Here is a 26,374-nt window from a genome sequence, read left to right as displayed (position 1 = left end):
TAAAACGAATAATAATCTTGTAAACTGCATTTTCTTGTACCGATTCATTGTCAACTATGCGTCGTAATTCTTTTCTTTTCTTGAGGATTGGAATAAAAAATTGAGCGTTTTCAAAAAAAATTACTTCAATTATAAGGCTTCCGTTACGCCAGCGGAGGCACGGTAGTTGAGGGATAAAGCGTTGGCTTCCGAACCGGGGGTCCGGGTTCGAATCCTGGTGGAGACTGGGATTTTTAACTTCGGAATCCTTGGGCGCCTCTGAGTCCACCCAGCTCTAATTGGTCCCTGACATTAGTTGGGGAAAAGTAAAAGTGGTTGGTTGTTGTGCTGGCTACATGACACCCTCGTTAACCGTAGGCCACAAAAACAGATGAACTATACATCATCTGCCCTGTAGACCACAATGTCTGAAAGGGGAACTAGTTAGGCCAGGTTCACATCTAGCTTTACATTCACTTTCACCTATCCTTTGATCTGCTGGACCGTTGGGGCACTACACATATACTGCCAACCTTCTTTCTCCATTCTTCGCTGTCATTTGTCTTTGAAATAATTTCATTCAGATATTCTTTCTAAAAATTTTGAAGCCTGCAACCTTTGCGGCCGAAGTGGGCCCCGCACTTACATAGGCCCCGTGCTAATTCTAGGTGTAAATTAGGCCTACTAAATTAAACCATTTTCACTTAGGCCTGTTGTTAAAGTGTTCTTGAAATTCTCCTGAAATTCCAAAATATACGAAAAAGTCATTAAAATCTATTGATATTATAAAAATCTTCTTAAAACTCATGCAAATCTAATTAAAAACAGATAAAATTGTCATTTCGGGGTGTTATTCAATATGGAAAACGCCAATCCTACTCTCAAAAAAAAAATTGCATTGTCACCTTTCATTTAATAAAAATTTAATAATAAGGTGAATTTTAACCAAAACAATAATTTTAAATACTTAATTTACTTTAATAGTCACTGGCATACAAATATAGATCTAAATCTATCTCGACCTCTAAAAAAAATTTAAAAGCGATATTTTGCTATTTGATAGAAAGTCTAAAAGGCAGATTTGAATGTTTATCAGCTTTTTGTTGGAAAACTACCATCTACTGTAAATGGCTCGGTTGATTTGAGAGTGATTTTGTAATTAGTAAAGAATGAATTAAATGCAAAGACGAATTTAGTTTCTAATACAAAATATTAATCTTCACTTATTATCCTTATCTCTTCCAGACTGGGCCCCGAGCAATCCGTTTCGCATAGGGCATCGCAATCTGTGGGACCGGCCCTATCGGGGGTCGATTTAGAGTTTGTGTTTCAACACAAACTGTCTTTGAAACCTTGTTTATTAATATTTTCAGTTCTCTGTGTTATTTTTGAACAAGTGTGACCATAAAAATAAAACGTTCTACTGTGTACAAAAGGGAAAATTATTTCAAATTTATGCGTACATACACGTGAAAGAAGATTTCAACCAATCAACTTGGAGACTGAAAGGGCTCTACAACGAAATTGAGTTTGAGAGTGAAGTGATCACCTTACCGACCATTAAACGTAAGTTTCTTTATATAAACAACTATATTGTCTTGTACTATTTGTAGTATGAATAATAGGGCCTAGCTTAAATTTCCATTTTCTTAAGTGTTACCCTTCAATCAAATGTTCAAATAATCAGAACAAGATTGCGCGTCTTGTACGGGTGACATATTACAAGTTTGTTATACACAGGAAAAATTCACACAAGATAAACGTGAAATACAAAGTTTTTGGCATACGGGTTACATGCCCTGCCCAGCGTAAATGTCGGACCATAAGAAGTCCCTTTAAGCTGTTCATACCGGTGTTTGCAAGAACATTGCTGTTTGTAGTGCGGTCTTCCCTTTGGTATAATACCCATGTCGCAGATCCATATAGAAGGGTTGAGAGAACCACTGCTTCGTAGACACTGATTTTGTAGGCAGGCGGAGCGATTTATTCTGCCAAACTCTTGTCTAAAAGCACTATTAGCCCTGGCCAGACGGTTATCCACTTCCCTGAAAGCAAAGCGTCATTTTATACTTCGCTTTGTAGATATGTGAAGTGGTCTACCACGTTAGGGGCTTTAAATTTACAGTGAATTTTGGTCTGAGCAGGTTTTACTAGGTAACATCTGGAACATGACTTCTGTTGCTGCCAACTTAGGCTACTAGTCGACGAATGGATGGGTAAGGGTCGGCTCAAGAGGACATCTATTATGCAGACTGCATTGTGTCGGTTCCAAGAGCTAGGCTTACCCCAGGAAAGAGTAAGTCTCGTTCTTACGGGTTTCCACCCTGCAACAGTTCCCTGATTGCCGGATGTGCGGAAAACGCTGATTGGTTCAAAGGTAAACAAGAAATGCGAGAGAAACCATAGCCCAGTTTTCAAATTATACCATCAATGCGAGAGATGTCAAAGGCAGAACGATTTCGGGCTATGGAACGGTAGTCAGTTTCCCCGTTGCAACAGAAAGCGAAACTAGTAGATCTATGAGCAGGAGAAAGCAACTACGTTGTAGGAATGGAAGGAATAGAAGATACGACTAGTCTTTAAACAGATAGAACTGGTGCACGAGGGGATTTCACCCTGTACAGAGACAGGCGAACCCTACAGAACACTTGGACCATGCTATATGGGATCAATCTCAGCTCGGAGTGTTTATTGCATGGAGGCTTTGAAATGGTGTGCATCACACCTTTAATATTGCACTGCCTCACTGTTATGTAATCCAACAAGTGCTAGTGCTCTGAGCGTGAATGCATCCATGTAGTCTTAAAACAGCTTTTTGTTGGAAAATTGTGTTGGTTATAGCAAGCTTTGTTTCAGAGAAGAGTTCCAACAGAAGTCTGTAGGTATCGTTGCAACTGCTAATATCATGTCTACCTAGGACTCTCGGACAAGTGCTGTAGTCGTTCCCCACTTAAGCGTTGAAGTCATCCAAGATAATGAGTTTGTCAGCAGTGTCCACCTTACACACGACACTCCACTGGTAAGCGTAGAATATTTTCTTGGTATCAGGTTTTGCCTGTAACGTGGGAGCATAAACACTTATGATAGTGTCAAATCTATAGGCATCTAGCTGTAGTCTGAGCGACATAAGTCGGTCTGAGTGACCAATAGGGATATATAGCTGTTTCTTATAGATTGCCATATTTGAATTTGTATCAAACCGTGATTCGGATCACTATTTATGGATATAAAATTAGAAAATGAAAAAAAAAGTAAAATGTTTTAACATTACATAAAGTTTATTGGAAATTGACCGTTTAGTTAAATTAAAAAAAAACAAAAAAACAATTACACGGTTTTAGGAGAAACTGGGAGATTAACAATGGGGATATAAATTATAAAAATAATAAAAAGAATGCTTAATTTACTGGCTAATATATAAGAATCTCTCAAATATAATATAATATTTTGACCAAAGATAAATAGTTCTCAATATGTAAATAGTTATTTCATTTCAAATTACAATTTAAAAAGTTAAGTATGGGATAGATGTGGTTATACCCAGACAGCTTCGTTAGCAAAAAACGCACAGATAATTGTTGCTTGCAGTAAAAAGGTTGAAATTATTCAGCAAATCGCAGCAATAATTCAAAATAGAAAGGGAAGCTAAAATCTTTTATTAAAAGTAAACTAGCTTGGGAAGAATGTCCACATTTTGTTAAACAAACTATCATTTAAATAGGCTTTAATTATTTTATTAATATTTTCTTTAATTATCTTGAGTAATTTGATTTTGTTTTATATATTGTTATTATTTGAAATTTTGACTGCCTTTGTATCACTTGTGCTTTGAGGCTAGGCAAAATAAAATTGTTACATTTAGACACAAAAGATATACCTCAACAACAAGGAAAGCCTATGTAGCAAACATTAATTTTCTTGTTAATATGTATACAGTTGATAAAATAGAGGACCATGCTCTATAGAACCCCAACCTGTCCTTTGTCAAAAGAAATGATTGTTCTAAAAGGATGATAAGAAAATCCAAGAAAACATTCCTAACAACTTGGTTTGGGTAGCTATGTGCATTCAGACTAAGACTAAGACTGCTGTATTGATCCTTACGGAAATTTGTTGTGATTACAAGGACTCTTTTCTCATATAAAGACAACACAACAGAAAAATACACATAAATACAACAGACAACATAAAGAGTTCATTCAGCGACTACACACAGGTATCTTGGTGCATTTCATGTTCCCTGATCAATGAGTGGCGGTGATAGAGTCTGACCGAGTGAGGTACGAACGAGTTTTTGTACCGCTCCGTTCTTGTTGTGATTGACAGCAGTCGCCCACTTCGCGACGACCTGACGTAGTTCTGATGGAGCGGGTGGCCGTTGTCTTCCAAGATTTTTTCGATTTTTCTTAGGCACTTTTGTTCAAAAAGTTCTTTTAAATGTGGTTATGTTGTGAGTGTAATTTTTGATGCTTTTTAAATGATGTTTTCTAAACGTCGCAACAGTTTAGATGAGGCGTTGCCTTGCAAACAAGTTATTCCGTATGTTAGCAGATTTTATATAGTCGCGCTGTAAAAAGTCTCAAGGATCTTCTTGTTTAGTTTAAAGCTATTGAGTTTGTATAAAAAAAAGAGTCGCTGGGCTGTTTTCTTTGTCAGAGTTCCAAGGTGGTCTTCCCATGAAAGCTTGTTGTTGAACCTAGATATTTATATGCGTTTCATCCCTAATCTTTGAATTTATAAACATTCTATTATTATTATTATTATTAGTGTGTGTGTTTGTTTCTGTTTATTATATGATATTTATTTTACTTTAGAAATCAATCTATTTTCCAGCGAGCGTGGAAGCATCTCTTGAATACGATCGTTCTAGCTTAATTTGCCAGGATTGTTTGCTTATGGATCAAAATTTTACTTTAGAAGGAGCTGTCCAATTAAACCAGATTGTAGATAAAGCTGAGGGATATATAAACATGGAATGGAGAGGAAATGAATCAATGCCTTTTGAAATAGTAAGTAGAGAAACGTAATTTAAATCATATGTCGACTTCATCAAATGTAATCTTAATCATGTCATCTATCTATCTATCTATCTATCTATCTATCTATCTATCTATCTATCTATCTATCTATCTATCTATCTATCTATCTATCTATCTACTTATCTATTTATTTATCTATACTATAAAGTAGAAAGTAAGACGTATGTTTGTATGTATGTACGCATGTATGTATGGATGTATGTAAGTATGTATATATGTATTAATGTATGTATGTATGTATGCAGGGCCGCCGCTACCTATTGTGCAAATGTGTGCATCGCACGCAGGCGGCCGAATGTAGGGGGCGGCCAAATCATTATACAAAGGTTATCTTTATTTTTGAAATTTTAAGTTTCATAAAAAATTAATCAAATATTTTAATATTTTATATAAATGTTAATTATTTCATTATTCTTTTAAAACTATCTAAAAAAAACACGATATTCGTACATAAGAAGCATAGAATATTCTTGGGTCTTCATAGAAGTAGATCTACACTAAGATGTAGGCTACTAGCTGATTGGTGCAACAAGCCAACGACCGACTTACAAAAAAGGGGGGGGGGCGGCGAAAAAATGTTTTATTTCCATTGTAGTTATAAATCCGCGTCTGAATATTATCAATGTTCAGAAGTGAAAATATCTTAAGTAAGAGACGTCGTTTCATCTTTTAATAAGACCTTGTCAAATGTAAACCGTTTTCTCGAGAGGCGCATGCAGCAATAAGGGTTGTAACCTTTTTGAAGAAAATATTTCAAAACGTCTCGTTAGTGTGATTTTTCTAGATTTGCTAGATCAATTCTATCTTCAGAAAGAACTTTATACAACGCTTTCAAATTATGTAGGCAACATTATTTCCAAAAAAAACAACAAAAAAAAACAACAACAACGGAATTGTTTTACATTGCAATCAAGGTCCCCAGGTTCTAAAAAAGGGGAGGGGAGCTAAAACGAAAATTTCAACATGTAGGGGTTCGCCATACGGAAATGTCCAAGAAACACTGCCTTTATATGTTTTATTTCAAGTAACTTTATAAGTTACTTTTACTTAGGATTATTTATTTAAATCAATTCAAGAAAAATACTCAGCGCTGAGTTGCTTCATTTTGTCGTAGTGGTGTGTTGGATAAATATGTAGGCACTTTCAAATTCGCGTATACCAAATGATTGTGGACACAATGCACGTCTCTCCAAAATACAAGCGTGATAATCATAATCAAAGTTTACTGAACGTTGAAAAAGTTTCACCGTCAATGGCTTTGGTATTACGAGTTACTTTATTCTGCGGAAACGGTCCGTGTCGGTTTTTTTTTTTGAATAAGTAAATAAAGGCGACATTACAGGTACAAAAAAGTAAATGATTAGAGTCATGTTAATTCTGAAAAGACACGAATATAATACAGAAAGATTTTTTTTTTAATGCTCTTAAAAAAAAAACCCAATAGATGCAACGCATTAAAGAATGCATGATTTTAAAAAGCAGCCTTGGAAATCCTTTATGCAATGAATTATTATCGGCAATGTTTCGCTTTTAAAGGATTCACAAATAGTTTTTTTTTGACACACACTCACAAAGGGTATTTGTATCAATTAATAAAGGCAATTTCGAAATTTGAATAAAATAGAAAATAAAATTCATAAATTCTATAAACACATAAATACTTTCACAAAACATTTGATTGTACACCAGATAGGTCTCATACCGAACAAATCACTAGGCCTACTATTAGATTGTACACCAGATAGGTCTCAGGCTGAACAAATCACTAGGCCTACTATTAGATTGTACACCAGATAGGTCTCATACCGAACAAATCACTAGACCTACTATTAGATTGTACACCAGATAGGTCTCAGGCTGAACAAATCACTTGGCCTACTATTAGTTGCAATACGTGAACATTTTCTTGGGTTTTGCCCAATGACTGATACAACTGGAGAAGGACTTTAGAACGTCGTAATAGAAAACAATGCAAAGTTAAAATTGGAAATCAAACATCTAGAGGGCATGACAACGGTGCGAATAGGAAAGGCAAAAAAAGGGATAATCTACGAACATGGATTTAAATTACATTGCGGCTTTTAGTACACTGTCCAGCTCAGTCGTAACACATTTTTTTTGTAGAAAAAAAAAAAAAAAGGGGGGGGGGCAGCATTTTAAAATTTCGCACGCAGGCGACCACAATCCTCGCGGCGGCCCTGTATGTATGTATGTATGTATGTATGTATGTATGTATGTATGTATGTTTTATGTATATGACGAATAGAAATAAAAACCGCTTGACCAATCTTGATAAAACTTTGCAGAAATTTTCCTTGGGTACTAACTTAGACCGTAGTGTATGTATTGTTTGTTCAATTGTAAGATATTCACAAAGCACTGTTGTATTACCAGTATGACACAGTTTCTCTGGCGACATGTGGCAGCTCATCAAATCTTACTTGCACTAAAGAAGACAATGTTTATAAACTTCGCCTCACAACGTTAGCTAAAAGCAATCTTAACCAGTCATCTTGGAGGATCTGGGTCAAATATAATGAGGTGGAATTTTCAAGTGTTCCTATCAAGCTGATGAATATCTTTGGTTTGTATTTTTTTTTTTACTATTAAATTTGAAGTTTAATGTTCAAATGTATTTGTTTGAACATAAAGAAAATGTTGGGGGGGGGGGGTTAGTGATTCTAGTGTACAATAATTAAAGATAACACAAGGCACTACTGAAGACTGAAATTAAACATGACTTTTTAATGATATGAAGAAATTAGATTAGGTCAAGCATAGCCAATAAGTAGAATAAACAATGAGTATCGATTCAGGGACAACAATTCTGCCTGGTCGTGCGGTATGCGCGCTGGACTGTAGTTCAGACTTCTCGATGGTCCAGGGTTCATACCCTGCCCTATGCCATCCTCCGTCGTCAGGCGGGCGTTTTGAACTAAGAAGTAAATTATCTTCAATTCTGAAGGAACATCCGAAACATAGAAAACACGTTAGCTTGTAATAGAGATAAGTTTAACTCTGTTCCACTCAGTTTAATTAATGTTCAGCGTTACTTGTGAAGTGTTGTTGTAGAAGTACCTCACTACATGCCATTTGTCAAAGGAGAGCACCGAAAAGAAGAAACTACAAGCCTGCTTCGAGCTGTAGAACTAACAAAGAAATCATTCCAGAAAGTCGGCTTTCAACATAATCCAACTCTCATTTTCGTATACTATACATAATTAACATTCACTACATTACGGCTTTTACACAAATCTATGTGTTGATTTTGGGTTTTAAAAGTAGAACCTTTAATATTCAAATAAAGAGACGAACAGTAAGTCTATCAAAGGTTATCTTTGTCACACAAGGGACGAGCTGAACCATTTTAAATAGAAACATATAAGTAACTCTAACCTTAATTTGATCTAAAAATAATTTAAATAATTCATTAATATTTCATACTAATAGTTAAGATTTTAACTACTTTAAAGTTCTTTAGTATTCATGTATGTCATATTTGTACATTTAAATTGTTTAAGCACTTGTAATTTGCATTTTAAAATCTCAACTGCGTTATGTACTTTGGTTAAAATTAATTACACATTTAATTTTAAATATTAAAATAGTGTAACATCATCCATTCCCTTAAGTAAGACAATTACAATTTAATATAGAAGGCTAACAAAATTATTTTTTTTTTACAGATTTATCCAAATTTGAAATGAGACTAAATGGACAAAGCTTATCCTCTAGGAACTCTTCTTTATCAATAAAAGAGGAGGAAGAAATAACCCTTTGTTGTGACTTTGCACCATCGCCACGTGAAGCGGTTATTACAGTCAACCATAGCAAACGTTATTCAAACCTTAGCTGCGTTACTTACAGACCAAGGAAGAGTGACAAGACAAAGTACATGTTTGGATGTGTCATTTGTGGCAATGGCACGTTTTCTCAAAAATACTCCATAGAAATAGAAGATGTGAAAAGTACGTCATTCTAAAGTTTCTTTTTATTCTAAGAGAAAGTATACAAGTAAACTGAAATTGTTTTTTTTTTTTCAAGTAATACATTATTATTTCTGAGTTGCATCAACCGTTCTTATAAATGTAACAAATACAATTTAAAATACAAGTTTAACTAACTGCTACTATATTATTGATAAATGTAGAGATCGATAATTTAAAATAATTAGTAACTACTATTCTGAAAAGTCAATCAATGAAAATAACCGTCTTTCTTCTTAATTCACAGATGGATTAGGTGACTGGTCGGAAGCTAACATATTGCTAGCTGCGTTTGTTCCTCTATGCTTATTTGTTTTCATCTTTTTGGTCATTTGTTGGTGCAAAGGTAATAATGTATTAAAGCTATGTCTATTCTTAGGTCAGAGAAACAAAAATCAACAAATCAGTCGTTTTATTGTTTATATGTATTACATATGACCTAAATGTAATTTTAAACTATAAGGTGTACACTTTGTTACAGTACGATCTTCCTTTTGCAAATCGCATTTACCAGTCAAACGTCAGCCGGATATACCAGAAAAAAAGTAAGTATATAACTAATATACTTGCCCTGCCGACCTGAGACGACTCGTCGCTGAGCAAAAATAAACGACCTCATCAATGCAAACTATTTATTTTATTCTTGCCATATCAAGCGCCGTAAACAACTGTGTGTCTAGACACTTTCTGAACTTCATCCCCTTCTTCCCCTGCCTACATCACACATCTATGACTAATTCAACAGGTTGACCATATTGGATGAATGTCACTGTTGTACTTAATAATAATAATACCACGTTACATTCAAAGCTTTTATTTCACTGAATGACAAACAACTACACACATAGAGCTCACAACACGGACTACGAAATACAGTCAGTACACAGGCTAACAAGTGTAACAAACACTAAGGGGTGACAATCCAAATAAGCGAATTCGTGACAGTCACTTCATAGCAATTAAAAACTCATAATGCCGATACCAAGGACTTATCATCGCCAGGTTTTATTACTCTTTGTCTTGCCGTCTCGTTGACTTTGGTAATGTTTATTAGAAACTTGCCTGTCCTGTCTCTGTGACACACTAGCGATCCAGAACTTTGAAGTGGGGGGGACGAGTTTTTTCCAAACCCCAACCCTAACGCCCAGTAAACCCTAAGCCTTTGCATAAACGTGCGTTCAGCATATCTATAAATAAAGCAGTGTTTCTCAACTTTGTGCGAAGAAAAAAACCCAGTCATGTTGAGCAATTTCTCTTGCATTCTTCATTTGCGTTTTCTTGCATTATTAGCGGCAGAAACGCATTCTCCTGATATCTACAACTTATTACTCATCAGTGGGGTCCGGGGCAAAGCCCCGAAGCCAAAAGCTTTGTTTTGCATTCTTCACTGCAGAACGCATTCTCCTGACATTTTCAGCTCATTATTTATCAGTGGAGTTCGGGGCAATGCCCCGACGCCAAAAGCTTTTTTTTTTGCATTCTTCACTACAGAAACTTATTCTCCTGACATTTTCAGCTTATTATTTATCAGTGGGGTTCGGGGAAAAGGCCTGACGCCAAAAGCGTTTTCTTGCATTCTTCACGGCAGAAACGCATTCTCCTGACATCTACTACTCATTACTCATCAATGGGGTTCGGGTCAATAATGTTTTATTTTTAAAAATATTCTTATATGAATTAGATAGGCCCTTAATACATTGCAAATACAACGATTTGAAGATACCCCACATATTTAGATTAAGGCTTTGAAGATCGCCGCCGAAAAAAAATATTCGAAAAATAATAATTTTCAAAAAAAAAGCTGATTTGTAAGTGATACATACCATAGGTATGTTTGTAACTTTGTTTTGTTACAGAACGTTAATTTAAAGCTCTAACAAAACATTTCGGAAGTGGGAGGAGAAATTAAGTGGACCAATTAGATTCTACTCCAAATTTGTTTGCATTTTTAGGATTGAAGCATAAATTATGAGCTATGGTCCCAAATTTATTTAACTAGAAAAATAGCAGATTGAGTAAAGGTTTGTAAAAGGCGACTTGAAAAAGAATATTTGGGTTCAAAACTCATCTCAATCGTTACTCTTATTCTGAACAATTTCGTATGAATTCTAAATTTTCCAAAGCAAAGGCTTTCTTTAAAAAATTATGATAAATTCATGTGAAATTACATAAACCCTGACGCCATATTTGACTATTCTGTTTTAAAACATCATGTTTTCGTCTGGAAAGGGGGGGGGCGGTAGAATGAAAACGATTAATCCTCGCTCCTTTTTATAATTTCTGCTAATGATTGCATTTGGCATTAAAGAATAGGGGCGGAGCGACTCGATATAAGTATTTTATTTAAAGCATACATAAATTATATTAGTGACAGATTTTTCTTTTAATTTTGTAATTTCTTAAATATAATTCAAAAAGAAAAAGCATTGGTTTGTCCGATGGGCAGAAGGCGATTGCATGTATCGCCCCTCCCACCTGGTACAACCCTTTTTCATTTTATATTTACTATTGATAAAATTTGAGATTAGAGCGTGTGTGCGACATAATATACAAATGGGTTCACATATCATAACGTACTCAACTAATTTTTTTCACAAACTATGATTTCTCCATAAAATAGGACCGCCCCCCCCCATCAGAGGGCTAGAATGGGGAGGGCAGTAGATGCAACCCCTCCCCTTTACGCCACTGAATCGGCAAAAATACCAGAAGGGTAGCGACATAATATAAAAAATATATTTTAATTCAACTAATTTTAGTTTCCCCATAAAAGTAGGACCGACCCCCCAACTCAAATGGTTTAGGTGGGAAGGGCATTAGGGAAACGACATAATATAAAGATCGGTTAAAACACCAATAGCACGTTTTAATCATATAGATATTTAATTGATTCTGTTAGCAAGCTGTGATTTCTACAAAAAAAATGGACCGCCCCCCCCCACTCAAAAGTTTATGGGGGGGGGGCGGATTGATGCCATCGCCCCCTCCATACCCCACTAAATCGGGCAACATACTAGAGGGGGGGGGGCGAAATAATCTAAAATCTAATTTCAGAAGATTGCCAGGAGCTCCTAGTAAATAAGGAGACCACGGGAACCCTATTATAATTAGCGTTGGGCTTATGAAATTTCGGGCCCCGTTGCGGCCGCATATATATATATATATATATTGTTACGATCTCTCCTAATCAGGCCTTCTGTAAACACTACTAAACACAACACAGCACATCTAACACTTCAAGAACCTGATAACAAGAGCTCCAAATAATCTGGTGCTTTAATAATGATCAATTAAAAAAGCCAATATGACACAATTGGCAATACATCAACACTAAAAATGCTATACTGTACATCATCATACTAAACTAATAAACTCTACTGTCTCTATCTCTATACTGTCTCTATCTCTTCCTGGACTCGTACATTCACTTCAGGACTCCACCAGGACCTACTTCATGGCAGACTAACAGTCCCAGTCCACTCGCTGTCCTGTCTTGAACTGCACTGCCTAACACACACAGTGTCTCTGGTCCACGCAGGCTTATGATCAAATGCCTATAACACGGGTCACATTTGCGTGCAAAGTTCATATCAGTACTGTCCCTTGTCCATCGACATAGCACACTGATTGTCTTTCTTTCCTGTATCACATGTGTCAGCTGATCGTACAGTTAACCCTATCGCGCCGCCAACAGGGTTACAACAATATTTATTTATTTATATATATACTAGACATATGTTACCCGCGACCCGCGGGTCTTTACTTGCGCATTACTGTCGATATAGTCACAATTAAACGAAATAATTATGTAATAAGTAAAGCGAATGTGTCAATGTAAAAATAGTGTGAATGAAGCTATCAAATAAAAATAGCTAATAGGCTTAAATTCATTTTTTCAAATTAAAACATTTGTTTGTAGGCCTACATATATTTGATTTAATTTGAGATGAATAGACTTAATTTTGTATGTTCATGTGTTAAAGTATAAAGTAGATCTTGAGGTAGACATAGATCTAAATCTACACTAATCTAGAGTTAAAAATTGGCTTTCATAGAGTTCATTCTGTGTTGCGCATGCGCGACCTTTTTTCATGAATGAATATAGGCCTATCTCAACACAGATACGCAAATTTAGCGAACAGCGAACGAATGTATTAAAAATGCTTTAGAAAAAACAAATTTGAATGTTAAATTGATAAAAATATCAAATGAATGGACAATAATTAGTATGTTTATGTGTTAAAGCACAAAACTATCTTTGCGAAAAGAAGTTTTATCATCTTAGAGTTCAATAAGAGTTTTGGACCTAGACCTAGGAATAGACTCAGTAGAGAGATGTGTTAATGTGTAACCAAATGGTAATGTCTAATGCAAGAATGTTCGCCAGGAAATCTGTAGTCACAGATATCAGGAACTTATTTATGTAAAAAATGCTTTTGAAACACAAAATTGAAGACTAATTTTATTACATAATGAAATCAATGGATTTTTTTTTGTATTTTCATGTGTCTAAGTAAAAAACTATCTGCGCAACGTGTATTTCTTAAAATTAGATGTAGGTCTAAATCCTTTCGATCTTTTCTCATGTCAACATTGTTAACCATGACCAAGATCCATAAAATACTATAGCTGTAATAGAGTCTGACAACTTTATTTTTTTTGAGGGTCTTAAGTTTGTTTTAGGGCTACAATACATACACTACGGTCTAAGTTGGTACCCAAGAAACATTCCTGCCTAGTTTTATCAAGATTGGTCAAGCGGTTTTGATGTCTATAAGTAACATACATACATACATACATACATACACCTCACATTCTACTTTATAATATAGACTAGCCTGATATTACCCGCTGCCTGCGCGTCTAAGTTTGTGTTTACTAATCTAGTGGATTGGATTTAGATGTATGTTAAACTTAGCTAATGATCCTTTCAAGTTTTTTCTCTTTCGCTACGAAAATAAAATTAGGTTTGCGAAAATGGGTTTGTCCGAAGCCGATACATTCATATCTATTAAAAACGAAAAGAGTGATAGCTTTGTTAAATGAATGGGATTATAAAGTGAACAATTAAACGATATAATTTTTAGTACGCGATTTATGAATGAATATAGATCTAGGCCTATCTCAACTCGGCTTCGCAGCTTTCGTAAAAGAATGTAGTCTCTTAAAAATGCTTTAGAAAACCAAATTTGAATGTTTATTTGATCAAAATATGAAATGAATGGACTATAATCAGTATCATGGGCGTAGCCAGGATTTTTTTTCGGGGGGGGGTTTTGAGGGGGGGTGAATTTTTTTCTCCCCCCCCCCGACCCCCCCCCCCCCACCCGCGAAAAAAAAATTATATGTATTTATGTGTGTGTGTGTGTGTACATGATCTTTATTACATTCTGACCCTTCATTCTTTCGGAAGACGTTTATTGTGCCCTAGAATAGGTTCTTCCATGAGTTAATGAAAAAAAGGTAGATTCCCCGACATTACTAGAAAAAAGGGGTCTGGGGGAGCGCTAGCGCCGCCAAGCACTATTTCTGATATTGAAAGCCAACAAAATGCATATTCTGAGGTATCTACAGTGCATTTTCCTGCTATTAAAAAGTTTTATTTCAAAAACCTAATGTGCTATTCTTACTGACTTAGACCCTCCCACGCCGTTCGGAGCATTTGACGTCAAGCAGTTTCCATAAAAATCTGTCACTGGTAATGTCTGAAGCCTCTTCCCACCTACCATGAGGACCTCCATGAATAAGTGGCGTCAAGTTGTACTAGGATATCATTGCAACTCTTCTTATGCGTAATTCATTTTGTCGGAGAACATGTCCCGCAAATTTCATGCGTCGTTCTCTCAAAATCTTACTATGGGGTCGACTCCCAGTTCGGCATAGGATTTCCTTGATTTAGATCCGATCTCTATAACTGACTCCTGAAATCTGTCTTAGCCATCTTTGTTGAGCTATATTTAGTGTTTTTCGATTTCGGTATATAACTATTCACTGCAGTTTATTAATGGAGCCCTGCCACTGGTAAAAATGTGTAACCTCTCTTGAATACGCTCTTGGAATTAAGTGACTGTAGTTTGCATTTAGATTTTATATCGAAAAGAGAAGTTTTATCGTCAAAATCTTCTGTTGGGGGTTTTCCACCTCAAAATGCTCTGTAGGGGGATCTTAGACTCAAAACCATCTGGAGGGGTTTTAAACTTTAAAAAAAAAAGCCATCTGTAGAAGAAACTCAAAACCCCCGATTGGCTTGGCTACGCTCAAATAATTTTAGTGTGTAATTTGCTTTTTTTTTATATTGAAGATGTATTTTTAGCACCAAACCCCTCTGAATAAGGGTTTAAACTCAAAACCCCTTTCGGCAACGCTCATAGCATTTTGAGTGCGTAATTTGCTTTTTTTCTTACACTGAAGATGAGGGGGGTTTAAACTCAAAACCCCTTTGACTACGCTCATAGATTTTAGAGTGAGTAATTTTCTTTTATTTATATTGAAGAGGTACTTTTTAGCTTCAAACTCCACTGGAGGGGAGTTTAAACTCAAAACCCCATAGTCTATACTCATAACATTTTTAGTGTATAATTTGCTTTTTTTTATTATTAAAAAGAAGTATTTTTTACAAGTGGGGTTTAAACTCAAAACTGAGTCAAAACCCATTTAGCTACGCTCATAACATTTTGAGTGCGTAATTAGCTTTTTTTATATTAAAGAGGGTGTTTATCGTAAATTTTAGACGGGGTTTTAAAATCAAAATCATCCTTAACTGTGCTCTTGGAATTAGGGGATTTTCGTTTGCATTTTTTTTGTTTTGTTTTATAGAAGAGGGGGAGCTAACTGCAAAAACCCCAGGTAGGGGGTTTAAAACTCAAAACCCCTGGTAGGGGGTTACAAACTCAAAACCCCTAGTAGGGGTGTTTAAACTCGAACCGCTCTGGTAGGGGTTTTAAACTCGAACCCCCTGGTAGGGGGTTTTAAACTCGAACCCCCCTGGTAGGGGGTTTTAAACTCGAACCCCCCTGGTAGGGGGTTTTAAACTCAAAACCCTTTTGGTTGTGCTAGGGCAAGTGATGGTTTAGTATTAAAATCTCCCCTGAAATAAACAAAATCAAAGCAAAAAATCAGTCACTAAATTCCGACTCCCCCCCCCCAAGGGGGGATTTCATTTCGGGGGGGGGGTTTGAACCCCAAGAACCCCCCCCCTGGCTACGCCCATGATCAGTATGTTCATGTGTTAAAGTATAAATTTATCTGTGCGAAGAGAAGTTTTATCATCTTAGAGTTGAATTAGAGTTTTAGATCTAGGGATGGGATTATAAAGTAAACAATTAAACGAATTAATATTTAGTACGCGATTCATTAAGGTATTGTCTAATGAAAGAATGTTCGTCAGGAAATCTGTAATCACAGATATCAGGAACTAATTTATGTAAAAAATGGTTTTGAAACACACATTTGAAGGTTGATTTTATTTTACAATGAAATCAATGGATCTTCTTTTGTATTTTCATGTGTCAAAGTAAAAAACTATCTGCGCAAAGTGTATTTCTTAAAATTAGATCTAGGTCTAAATCCTTTCGATCTTTTCTCATGTCAACACTGTAGACATGGCCTAGATTCATAAAATACTATAGCTTTAATAGAGTCGGACAACATTATTTTTTTTAGGGTCTTATGTTTGTTTTAGGGCTACAATACATACACTACGATCTAAGTTGGTACCCAAGAAACATTCCTGCCAAGTTTTATCAAGATTGGTCAAGCGGTTTTAATGTCTATAAGTAACATACATACATACACCTCACATTCTACTTAATAATATATATATTATATTATATATATATATATAAAATAGAGAGAGAGAGAGAGAGAGAGAGAGAGAGAGGAAATCTCAGCTAGATCAAATACCAATAATTACATTTTGGGATGGTCTAATATGAAAATTGGAACCACAGTAGCCTTGTGGAGAGATTTTCATACTATACTTTGGTGTTAGGAAGTTGTTTTCCTTAAAAATCCGAAACATAATATTCACGATTATTAGATTTTGTAACGTTTTAGAAATTTAAATGTAGTGTATGAGAGAAGTGCGATTTTAAAAGATATAGAGTTAAAATGTTTTATATGTTTCATAAAAATCCGGAACAATCTATTTTCGTAAATAGGTTTTCGCGATGTGTTTCCAAGAAAATTAAGTGTTTTATATATTAGAGTAGGGATTTTAAACACTTTTTAGTGTAGTTTAATTTTCATTAAAAAATTCGGAAAATTTTTGCGACAATTTGTTTGAAAATTAACGTAATGCAGATCGATTTCTTTTTTTAAAACAAATCCGGAACATTTTTTAGCAATACAAATTTATTTGTGATTTTTCAGCAAGAAAATTAAATGTACAATAAGTCTAAAAAGTAATTTTTAATAATAATTTCTTTCTTAATTTAATATCCTGATCATTTTAAAAAAAAAAAGTCTTTTGATATAAATTTGTTTTAAAATAAAAATTCGGAGCAATTTTATATTGATAAATGAATTATAGTGACGTATGATCCAAGAATATAAATGTAATATGTGATTTTAAACAATCATTTGATGTAATCTATTTTTATAAAACAATCGCCGGAACAACTTTATAGTTATTAAGCATAGATATTTTCGTTTAGCAATTATATACTATTTCCTTTGAAAAAAAAAAAGGAACAAATTATTATTGATCACGAGTTTTGCAACGTTGAAGCACGGAAATTAAATGAAATATATGTTAAAAGGGCACACGAACATTCATTGGCAATGTTTGTTTGTTTTTTACAAAACATCCGGAACAATCTATTATTGATACTAAAACTAGTAGGATGTTTTGAAGGAACATTAAGGTTAAATCAGATTCGCAATAGCTTTTTTTATGTAATCGTTACGGACAGATCGACTAACAGACAAAACGAACAAAAATTTAGCGGCTTTTAATCTGATTGGGGCACTAAACAACAAAAAAGTATCTGATTATTTAAAACTTTTTGAGGGAACTAGTTTGGTACCCTTTTTTACCACGGCTGTCACGCTACTGCTAGAAAGTCGCTGCATAAAAAGTCCATTTTATAGAATGTGCGTTATATTTACATACATAGTGGATTCTTAGCCTTTATAAACAAAAATAAATTTAAATTTATCAGCTAGTTGACCAGGAAATCCCCTTTAACTAATATTTATATTTTTTGTCAACATTTTTTATGCATTCTTTAACGATATTTGACTTGGTGATACTGAAAAGACTCAAAAATATCTTTCTTTGTAATATTACCTCCCTTACATTTATATATTGTTTTAGAATTGATGCAATTTTATTTTTAAAAAATCGCTTACATAATTAATTTTATATACTAAATTGTTTGCTATTAGAAACAAAACTTTGCCGTTGCACCTAAACTTTGCAAACCACAACGCATGGGGGAAAATATTTTTCATTTCTCTTCTAGTTTCTCAGAACTTAACGTGATAGACGGTGTGACAAGGTGGGTTAAAATTTAGCCGTTTTGGGTGTCTAGGGGGGTTTTATAATTTGAGAACCCACACTTGCACACAATTATATACATGCAGGCACAGCGTTTAAAATGCAGGCAACAATACTAAGTTTTAGATGTAAAATTATGTACAGGTTTATTATGCATAGGAAATAATCAAAAAGGTTTAATGCTGTACAGTAGCTAGTATGGGATGTAGCTTATTTAAATAAATTAATATGTCATCATTAGATACTAGGAGCCAAGTGGTCCGAGTGTCATTAGGCTTGTTGCTTAGCTTTGCGTCCGGTGCTGCACTGAAGAAACTAGTGTAGCTGGCGCTGACGCTGTCTGCTGGTGGGCTGGCGTAGTAGGTCCAGGCGCCGGGTGAAGTCTAAAGGTTTGTAGCTGCAGAGCTCGGGTCTATGGCTAGCGTTGTCGATTGGACATTGTGAAGAGTAAACAGGGCTGGTATCTGCAGATCTGGTGCCAACAAATATGGTATCAGCGTTAAGTCGCTAAGTTTGTAAGTGGTGGTTGCCTATAGATAAAAGCTGCAACAACATGGTGTACAAATCGGTTTAGTCATAATGATAACACTGGGAGGTAGATGCCTTTCCGAGAAGGACATCTTCAGAATGATGTAGAGAAACTATAAGCTAGTTTCATAAATATCAAAGGGAACTAACAAATAAATATTGCATCCCAACAAGGGAGATAACAATAATAATGGGAAATAACAAGTAGTAATAAGTGATAAGGTAAGGTTTACCAATCACGGTGATAGCTATTACATATATTGCTTCCATGAATGAGATGAAAGGGAAGGGGAGGTCAACGACTGATACTCGCCCATGCTTTCACATAAGTAAACATGGAGTATAAGTAAATAAACATGATTTTACCTAAGTAATATATTTTGGCCAACATGTCTGGTAGAATAGAATGGGATTACTTAAAAATGAATGAGAGTAAATATATACTAGGTATTATAACATATTTACAGAAATGTTATGATAATTTCTTGCCAAGGAATCAATCAATAGTAATATTACTCCAAGAGCTCGTGCTTAGCTATAATTTGTCAGTGATAGATTAATGATGGCTAAGGAGCTAAATGCATGTGGTAAGAATTAGCAATAAACTATAGTCCAGATGGCTTAAATATTTAGCCACAATAGTCATTATATAAAATATAAACATAAAGTAATCTACATACATTATCCATGATAAGAAATACACAAATATATGCACACAAATCATATCTTTGGGGTCTACTACCTTGCCCATGTGGTCAGCTTTTACAATCATGTGACCAAAATATCCCATAATTTCACCGTGAAACATCATATTCTCCATAAACTCAGATATTTCATGATCCTTTACCAATCAATGTCACCAATTCTCAAATAATGGTATGACAGTCACTGATTCAAAACTCAACCACAGGCTTTGCAAAGCCCCTCCCACAATATCGACTTCATACAACATAAAGCAACGTTATGAAACCCCTGTAATAATTCAGTGGGTACCAAGTCACATATGAATGAAGTCACCTTGCTGATTCCTTGGCCCACCAGGGAGGTCAAACACCACCCACCGAGCAGGCTTTGAGTTTTCAGTATGCTCTGGCTATAATACAAAAAATAGAAACGGAAAAGTGGTTTGAATGCTGGAACAATCCCCAAAAAGCCCGTGGAGTCTATGTACCATGACCGCACTTCCCCGTGGTGGAGGCTGTAAAGGCCTGAGCAAGCTATTATAGCACAGTACAGGACAGGCCACTGTCCTGTAGGCTCATATTTCTCACGGCTATGGCCAAATTGTGACTGACGGTGCCCCGCTGCTGGGAAGAACAGGAAACAGTGTCTCATATTCTTTTGCTGATCTCTGTCTCAACAGGTTTTTGAAAACTAAAATTCTCAAACTTTATGTTGACATGTATGTACTACGCAAGGCAGCAGGGTTTCTGCCTAGGGCTTTTGCGAAAGAAGATTTGAATCTCTCAAGCTCTCATTCAAATGGAGTTTGATGATGATGATGATGATTGATCATCGCATCGAACATTTGTTTTATTTTTATATAAAGAAGTTTATAACAAAAAGGGCTAAAACTGTATGTAGGTATACCTGCATCCAGTAAAAGAAAGTTAATAATGTATCAAATGAATAATTTATACAATTTAAAAACAGTCAGACTGGGTTTGCATAATTTATATCTATATTTTATTATTGCTTTTTAATCCTTTATAAATTGATATAGTCTTTTTAGTAAGTAATATATATTTTGCTGATTACGAAAATATTAAAATAAAAAGATACAATTACTTCAAGCTGTAGACATACATATTTTTCTTTTTTTTAAATCAACAGACCACTAGTGTCTCCTCCACAAGACAATACTCCATCCCCAGTTGACAGGTAATATGGAATCTTTATGAATTTTGTAAATTGTTTTGTAATTTTGTGTTTTGTTTTGTAGTCTCCGTCCATCTGACTGTTAGATTTATGTCGCAAAATAAAGTGTGGCACACCGAGAACCCCGCCATTTTTCTAACCGGGAGTTCCACTTTGACGTAGAATAGCGTACTCGGGTGCGGCTATACCTAAAAATGGGAAAGTTTTCAGGTTTCCATCCTGAGGAAAATCAAGAGCTGCAGATCCTTAAGCAGCCAGCAACATGAAACTGCGCTCTGGCAGATACCTCGACACAATGATCTCAAACTATATCGGCAGTAGCCGTTCCTTTGGACGCATCAGCTGTGAGGAGAGGAGGAAACTGGTTTGTGAGCAAGAATGTTGCAAGAATGTTGCAATCATTTCTGTGCCAAGGCATGCATCTCATTGGTATAAGATCAGAGTTTCTCAACCTGTGGGTCGCGACCCCTTTGGAGGTCGATTGACGATTTGCCAGGGGTCGCCTAAGACCATCAAAAATATTGTTTTTGTCTATTCTTCTTTTGCTGTGTGTGTGGGGAGGTGGGGGGGGTCGCGGCCGAGTGTGGGATTTTAAAAAGGGGTCGCCGAGCTTAAAAGGTTGAGAACCGCTGTATTAGATGTTACAAAGTCTTTCCACAACTCATTTTGTCGCAAAATCATTCTGTCAATAATATGATGAAATCCATTTATGTTGTTGCAACACTTATTTGTGTTTTCTTTTTTTTTTTTTAGTGTTTCATCAGTAGTACTGATACCTGAGAGTATGTCAATAAGGTAAAATAAAATCTCATAAATATGAGAGCTGGTTTTAATAAATATTTTTTCAATTGAGATTTTAATTAGCAGAAACTACATAGTATATATATATTATTTACATATTATTACGTTAAATATATTCTTTGCAAATTCGCATCTATTTCTTTTTAGTTTATAACTTTAAAACTGCAGGTCTAAGTTGTGTTCTTAGATCATGGCATACAAAATCAATTTGAATAACTAGCGAATGCGCTACACAATTCTTACACTCGATTGGATTCTAAAAATTCTTAGGCATTTAAAGAATCTAAATCAAAAAAAAAAAAATAATATACAAGTGAAATACTTGTTATAAAAAAAAAAGCCAAGATGAAAATTGTATGATCATGTTAAAGGGTATATTCTAACATTTTATGCTTAACACCGTTCAGTCAATTGAGTTAATTACTTTCCACTTTCAAAAATGATTATTGTATCCTTAGTTTGAAATTTAGCATAGCATTATTACAGCGCTTAAAATTACTAAACGTATGGAAATAGAATAGCAGAGTTATAAAAAACAAAATATTAAAATATTATACCAATGAAGAATTGATGACGTTTTAATGGAAAATTTTAATAGAAGTTAAGGTCATTTAAAAAAATTATATTTACCTTTATAAATTATAAAGGCAATAGATTAGCTTCTAGCAGCTTAGGGTGCAGATTTTTGTATTAAATATATGGTAGTATCAAATTAAGAAGAGGATCTGACGTGAACAGCATAATGTTCACTATTACCAGTAGGTCTACTAATCCTGAACAAAACAGTCTAGTTATTTTTCTGATTAAACGTATAAGGTAAGACATAATACTTCTAGATCTAGAATCTATAATAATCTAGATTTATAGTTCTACATCTAGAGTTCTAGATCTATTTGGCTCCAGTCTCAGGCTTAGTGAACACACACATAAAGTAGAAACAATAGATAAGTCTACAATCTTCCTTGTTCATAGACTCTTTGCTAGTAGAGTGTTTACCGCGTAGGCTTGAGAAGGCTTTAGCTCACAAGTTCGAATTAAGGTCGTTCCCTATTTTTATTAATTTTTTTATTTACTGAGACCAAAAAAAAAACGAAAAAGTGTCATTATTTTATCATAAATATGTGACTAGGAAAGATAGCATCTTGAAATTTGAAACATTTAGGCTTCTAAAATTCATTGCTTTATTACGTTGCATGCAAACTAAATATGTAATGAAATAAAGCAATGTGTAGATACAGAACACGAGGAAAAAAATTTCTATTATTAGTAACATTGCTGCCTCTAAAACAATGTCTAGATCTATACTTGATATTGTCTAGTGACCTATTCGCTTTAGATCTAATTGTAGTAAATAGACATATAAGTCTATATTTATCCGTGCTGTTCATATAAACATGGAATTTATTTTAAAATTGTTTCCCTTTTCTGTGAAACTAAACATGTCTCAGCTGTAAGAGAGAGTGTAGAAGTCATATTTTATCATATAGGCTTCAAGGTACAATTACTATTCATTACATTATTGCTTAAAAAGCTTAAGAAACAAAGAACTAGATTTTAAATCTATCTGGCTCAGTTGTTCGAATAGTAAAAGCGAAATTATAACTAAGATCTTCGTCTACAGATAATCTCTGTTGCACTTCTTTCCGAAAATGGTACACTTAACCTAAGAAATGAATTATTTATTATTATATTTTTTTTTATTATTTTGTTTTTAACCCTCACTAAATGAGGGTCAGAGAAAACATATGCCCTTTACATCACCTATCCAATAGATCGTAAGATGTGAAAGAGGAAATAAAATTAGATGTGACAATTAGAAACATGATATTTATAATATATATATATATATATATATATATATATATATATATATATATATATATATATATATATATATATATATATATATATATATATATATATATATATATAATATATATACTATATCTAAAGCATTTGTCATTATTTACTTTCTTTATAATTATCTTTGAATAAATTTACTCCACAGGGAACGGCCAGCTGCAACTGCAAAGGATACTAAGAAAAACCAATAATCTAAAAAAATATAAATGTTATAGACCCATTATAATAATAATAATAATAATAATAATAATAATAGTAATCTTTATTACCCATAAGGAAATCTGTCTTACAATTTGTGCATTACACAAAACAAACATTATAACTATAGAAAACCAGAATATATGTGGACATAAGGCTTACTTACAATTTACAATTAAAATGTTTATATTCGATATATTAAGAGTTTTTGCAAGTTTTATTATTTGTAATATTTAGAAGACTTTTTTTTTTTACTTAGAAAATTATTGTCAGTAGCTTCTAATGAATTATTTAACACATTATAGTTTCAAAAATAGAAAACTACAGTATTATAATGGATATATTTGTTAAAAGTAGTACAACATCGCCTTAGTATTTGACTAAAACAGTGATGTTTAAACTGCGGGCCATTTTAGATTCCGACAATCGTGTCGCGGGCAACATAAAAAAGGTAATAAATAAACCATTTTTAAAATATATATTTGGGAAATATTTTTTTTATTTTTTTTTATTTTTTAGAGGGGATTTTTTTAGACGTTTCGGCGGGTCGGATAGATTCACATCGCGGGCCGTTTGTGGCCCAAGGGCCATTTTTTTTGGGCAACACTGGGCTAAGAAATTTCAAATGATAAGCATTCGTTTTGACAGTTAAAGTATTGTAGTTGGATGCATTTTTAAAGGCATTAAGAAAAAAAAATAAGTATTAGATATTCATTAAAATGTTATTACATTTTAGAAAGTATTAAACATTCTAGAAACGTTTTATTACATCGCTAGATATAGATACCTTATCATTACATATATACATATGTAAAAATATACAAAAATATACATGTTTGTTGTTAAGCTAGGATTCTTCTCTTATCTTACGGCAAGCAGAATATGCTTTAAGAAGTAAGTCCATTGTTTGTGTAATTTGTACGCAAAAAATGTATCATCTCATTTTGTTAAAGTGTCTAATTTTAGCTCATGTACAGACACACAAAGCTGACGAACAATACTTAAGTTAGTACTTCAATTCAGCATTTCATGCATACTGTGATTTTGTTCTGTGATCTCTTGCCAAATATACAAGTGGCCTGCAATAGAAATGTATACAATTTCTATTCATACCAAACATGTGTGATCTCGTTTTTTGATAGCTTGACTTCAACTGCTTCATAGTAAATGCTGATTTAAATTATCTTATAAATAATATAAGTATCTTAGTATACTAGTTCTATTCACCTGTAATCTAAATAATTTAGTCAAAGCCATGTTTTTTTTTTTTAATTATTGCATTTGTTTAATTACGACTGTGTAAGTGTGTATGTTGTGTACATTTTTTTTGTGCTTAGTACATTGTTGTTGACATTTTTTACCCGCTAACTAAGCCAAATATTCATGACTCTTTTAAATTCTCATTCTAGGTTTGACTAAAAGAAATAAAGAAAAATATACATAAGTGTATTACAGATTAAAATTACCATACATTGATTTAAATAATTGTTTTATGACTTTCAAATTCAAGTTGTAATTAGTATAAGACATGTTTCCTTTTTTTTTCCTTTAACGGGACACTTCGCACATACTGAGTATTTAGTGGAATACTTTGCTTATTTTTTTATAGAGATCAATTTACGTAATGGAACCCTAGTTAGTTATTATCCAGTAGTTCGTGGAAAACCTATTCAGGCCTAGCGATACACTATTTAGGAAATTCAAAATTTTTAGTCTTAAGAAATCGTCTTGATCATGTTTATAAATTCTTTTATCATAAACATCTCTCTAAAACAGACAATTTTTGTCTATGCAATACCTAAGCAAAGTAAGAAATGGAGAATAATTTTTAACTTTGACTGAAAACGCCATGCAGGAATTCTTTAGAATGTCTGCAAATCACACTTTACCGATTGCATATAATTTTGTATATTCAGTTTATTTAAAGGAGGATTGAGCTAATTTATACAGGTTTACGTATTAACGTAGAATGCTAGTATGTTTAAACTTATAATAAACTAAAATAAAATCATTAAATATGTGACAGGTTAAGATAAGTACATTTTCATTTGAATTTGTCGTTTGATTCTGTTTAATGATTTCGATTTTGTATCATTAACATTGCTTCGTGTGCTATTAAAATTGTTTTTACTCATACAGTGATTTATTCATTGAACTTTTTTTTTATTTGAATATTGATATACCGAATGGGGAATGAAGAAAGATGTTTAGAATCTTTAGAGAAAGTGAAAATGGGAAAGAGAAAGTTTAAGCGAATGAGAGAGAAGAGAAAAAGCGTAAAAAGGAAAGAGAGAAAGGGAACAGAAAAAGATAACGTGGGAGAGACATAAAGAGAGACAAAAGATAAAGCAAAAATTAAAGAGAGCAAGAAAAAAAATGGGAAAGAAAGAAAAAATAATGAAAAAAAAATAATGCTATACAAATATAAAGAGAAATGTAGACAGAAAAAGTATCATTATAATGTTTCGGTGTCTTTTTTTAGTAGCGAAAAAAAAACGAGAATAATAATTTAAATTTTATGTCAACGAATATTTATATTACATATAAAATTTAAAAAAATATTGAAAAAAATATTTAAAATTGAAAATGAAGTTAACACAAAA

The 26,374-nt window shown here is 33.8% G+C and overlaps 1 protein-coding gene across 4 annotated transcripts; it reads left to right on the top strand.

Annotated features, from left to right (window-relative positions):
* Positions 1–1,183: 1,183 nt before the first annotated feature.
* LOC106066133 (uncharacterized) lies at positions 1,184–25,907 on the top strand. Of its 4 annotated transcripts, none has more exons than XM_056010638.1 (10): positions 1,185–1,545; positions 2,897–2,998; positions 4,813–4,988; positions 7,413–7,602; positions 8,705–8,986; positions 9,252–9,350; positions 9,486–9,549; positions 20,865–20,912; positions 21,663–21,704; positions 23,719–25,907. In XM_056010638.1, the coding sequence occupies exons 3-10, from the start codon at positions 4,875–4,877 to the stop codon at positions 23,762–23,764; spliced, it is 885 nt and encodes a 294-aa protein (XP_055866613.1). In that variant the 5' UTR covers positions 1,185–1,545; positions 2,897–2,998; positions 4,813–4,874; the 3' UTR covers positions 23,765–25,907. The 4 variants fall into 4 exon arrangements, with proteins under 4 accessions (XP_055866615.1, XP_055866613.1, XP_055866612.1 ...); XM_056010637.1 differs by having other exon boundaries at positions 2,836–2,998; XM_056010636.1 differs by lacking the exon at positions 2,897–2,998 and having other exon boundaries at positions 1,187–1,545.
* Positions 25,908–26,374: the final 467 nt, after the last annotated feature.

Source organism: Biomphalaria glabrata, chromosome 14 (genome assembly GCF_947242115.1).
Source record: "Biomphalaria glabrata chromosome 14, xgBioGlab47.1, whole genome shotgun sequence".
Lineage (NCBI taxonomy): Eukaryota > Metazoa > Mollusca > Gastropoda > Planorbidae > Biomphalaria > Biomphalaria glabrata.
The sequence above is the reverse complement of the archived record's forward strand: the minus strand, read 5'-3'. Positions and strand labels throughout refer to the sequence as shown.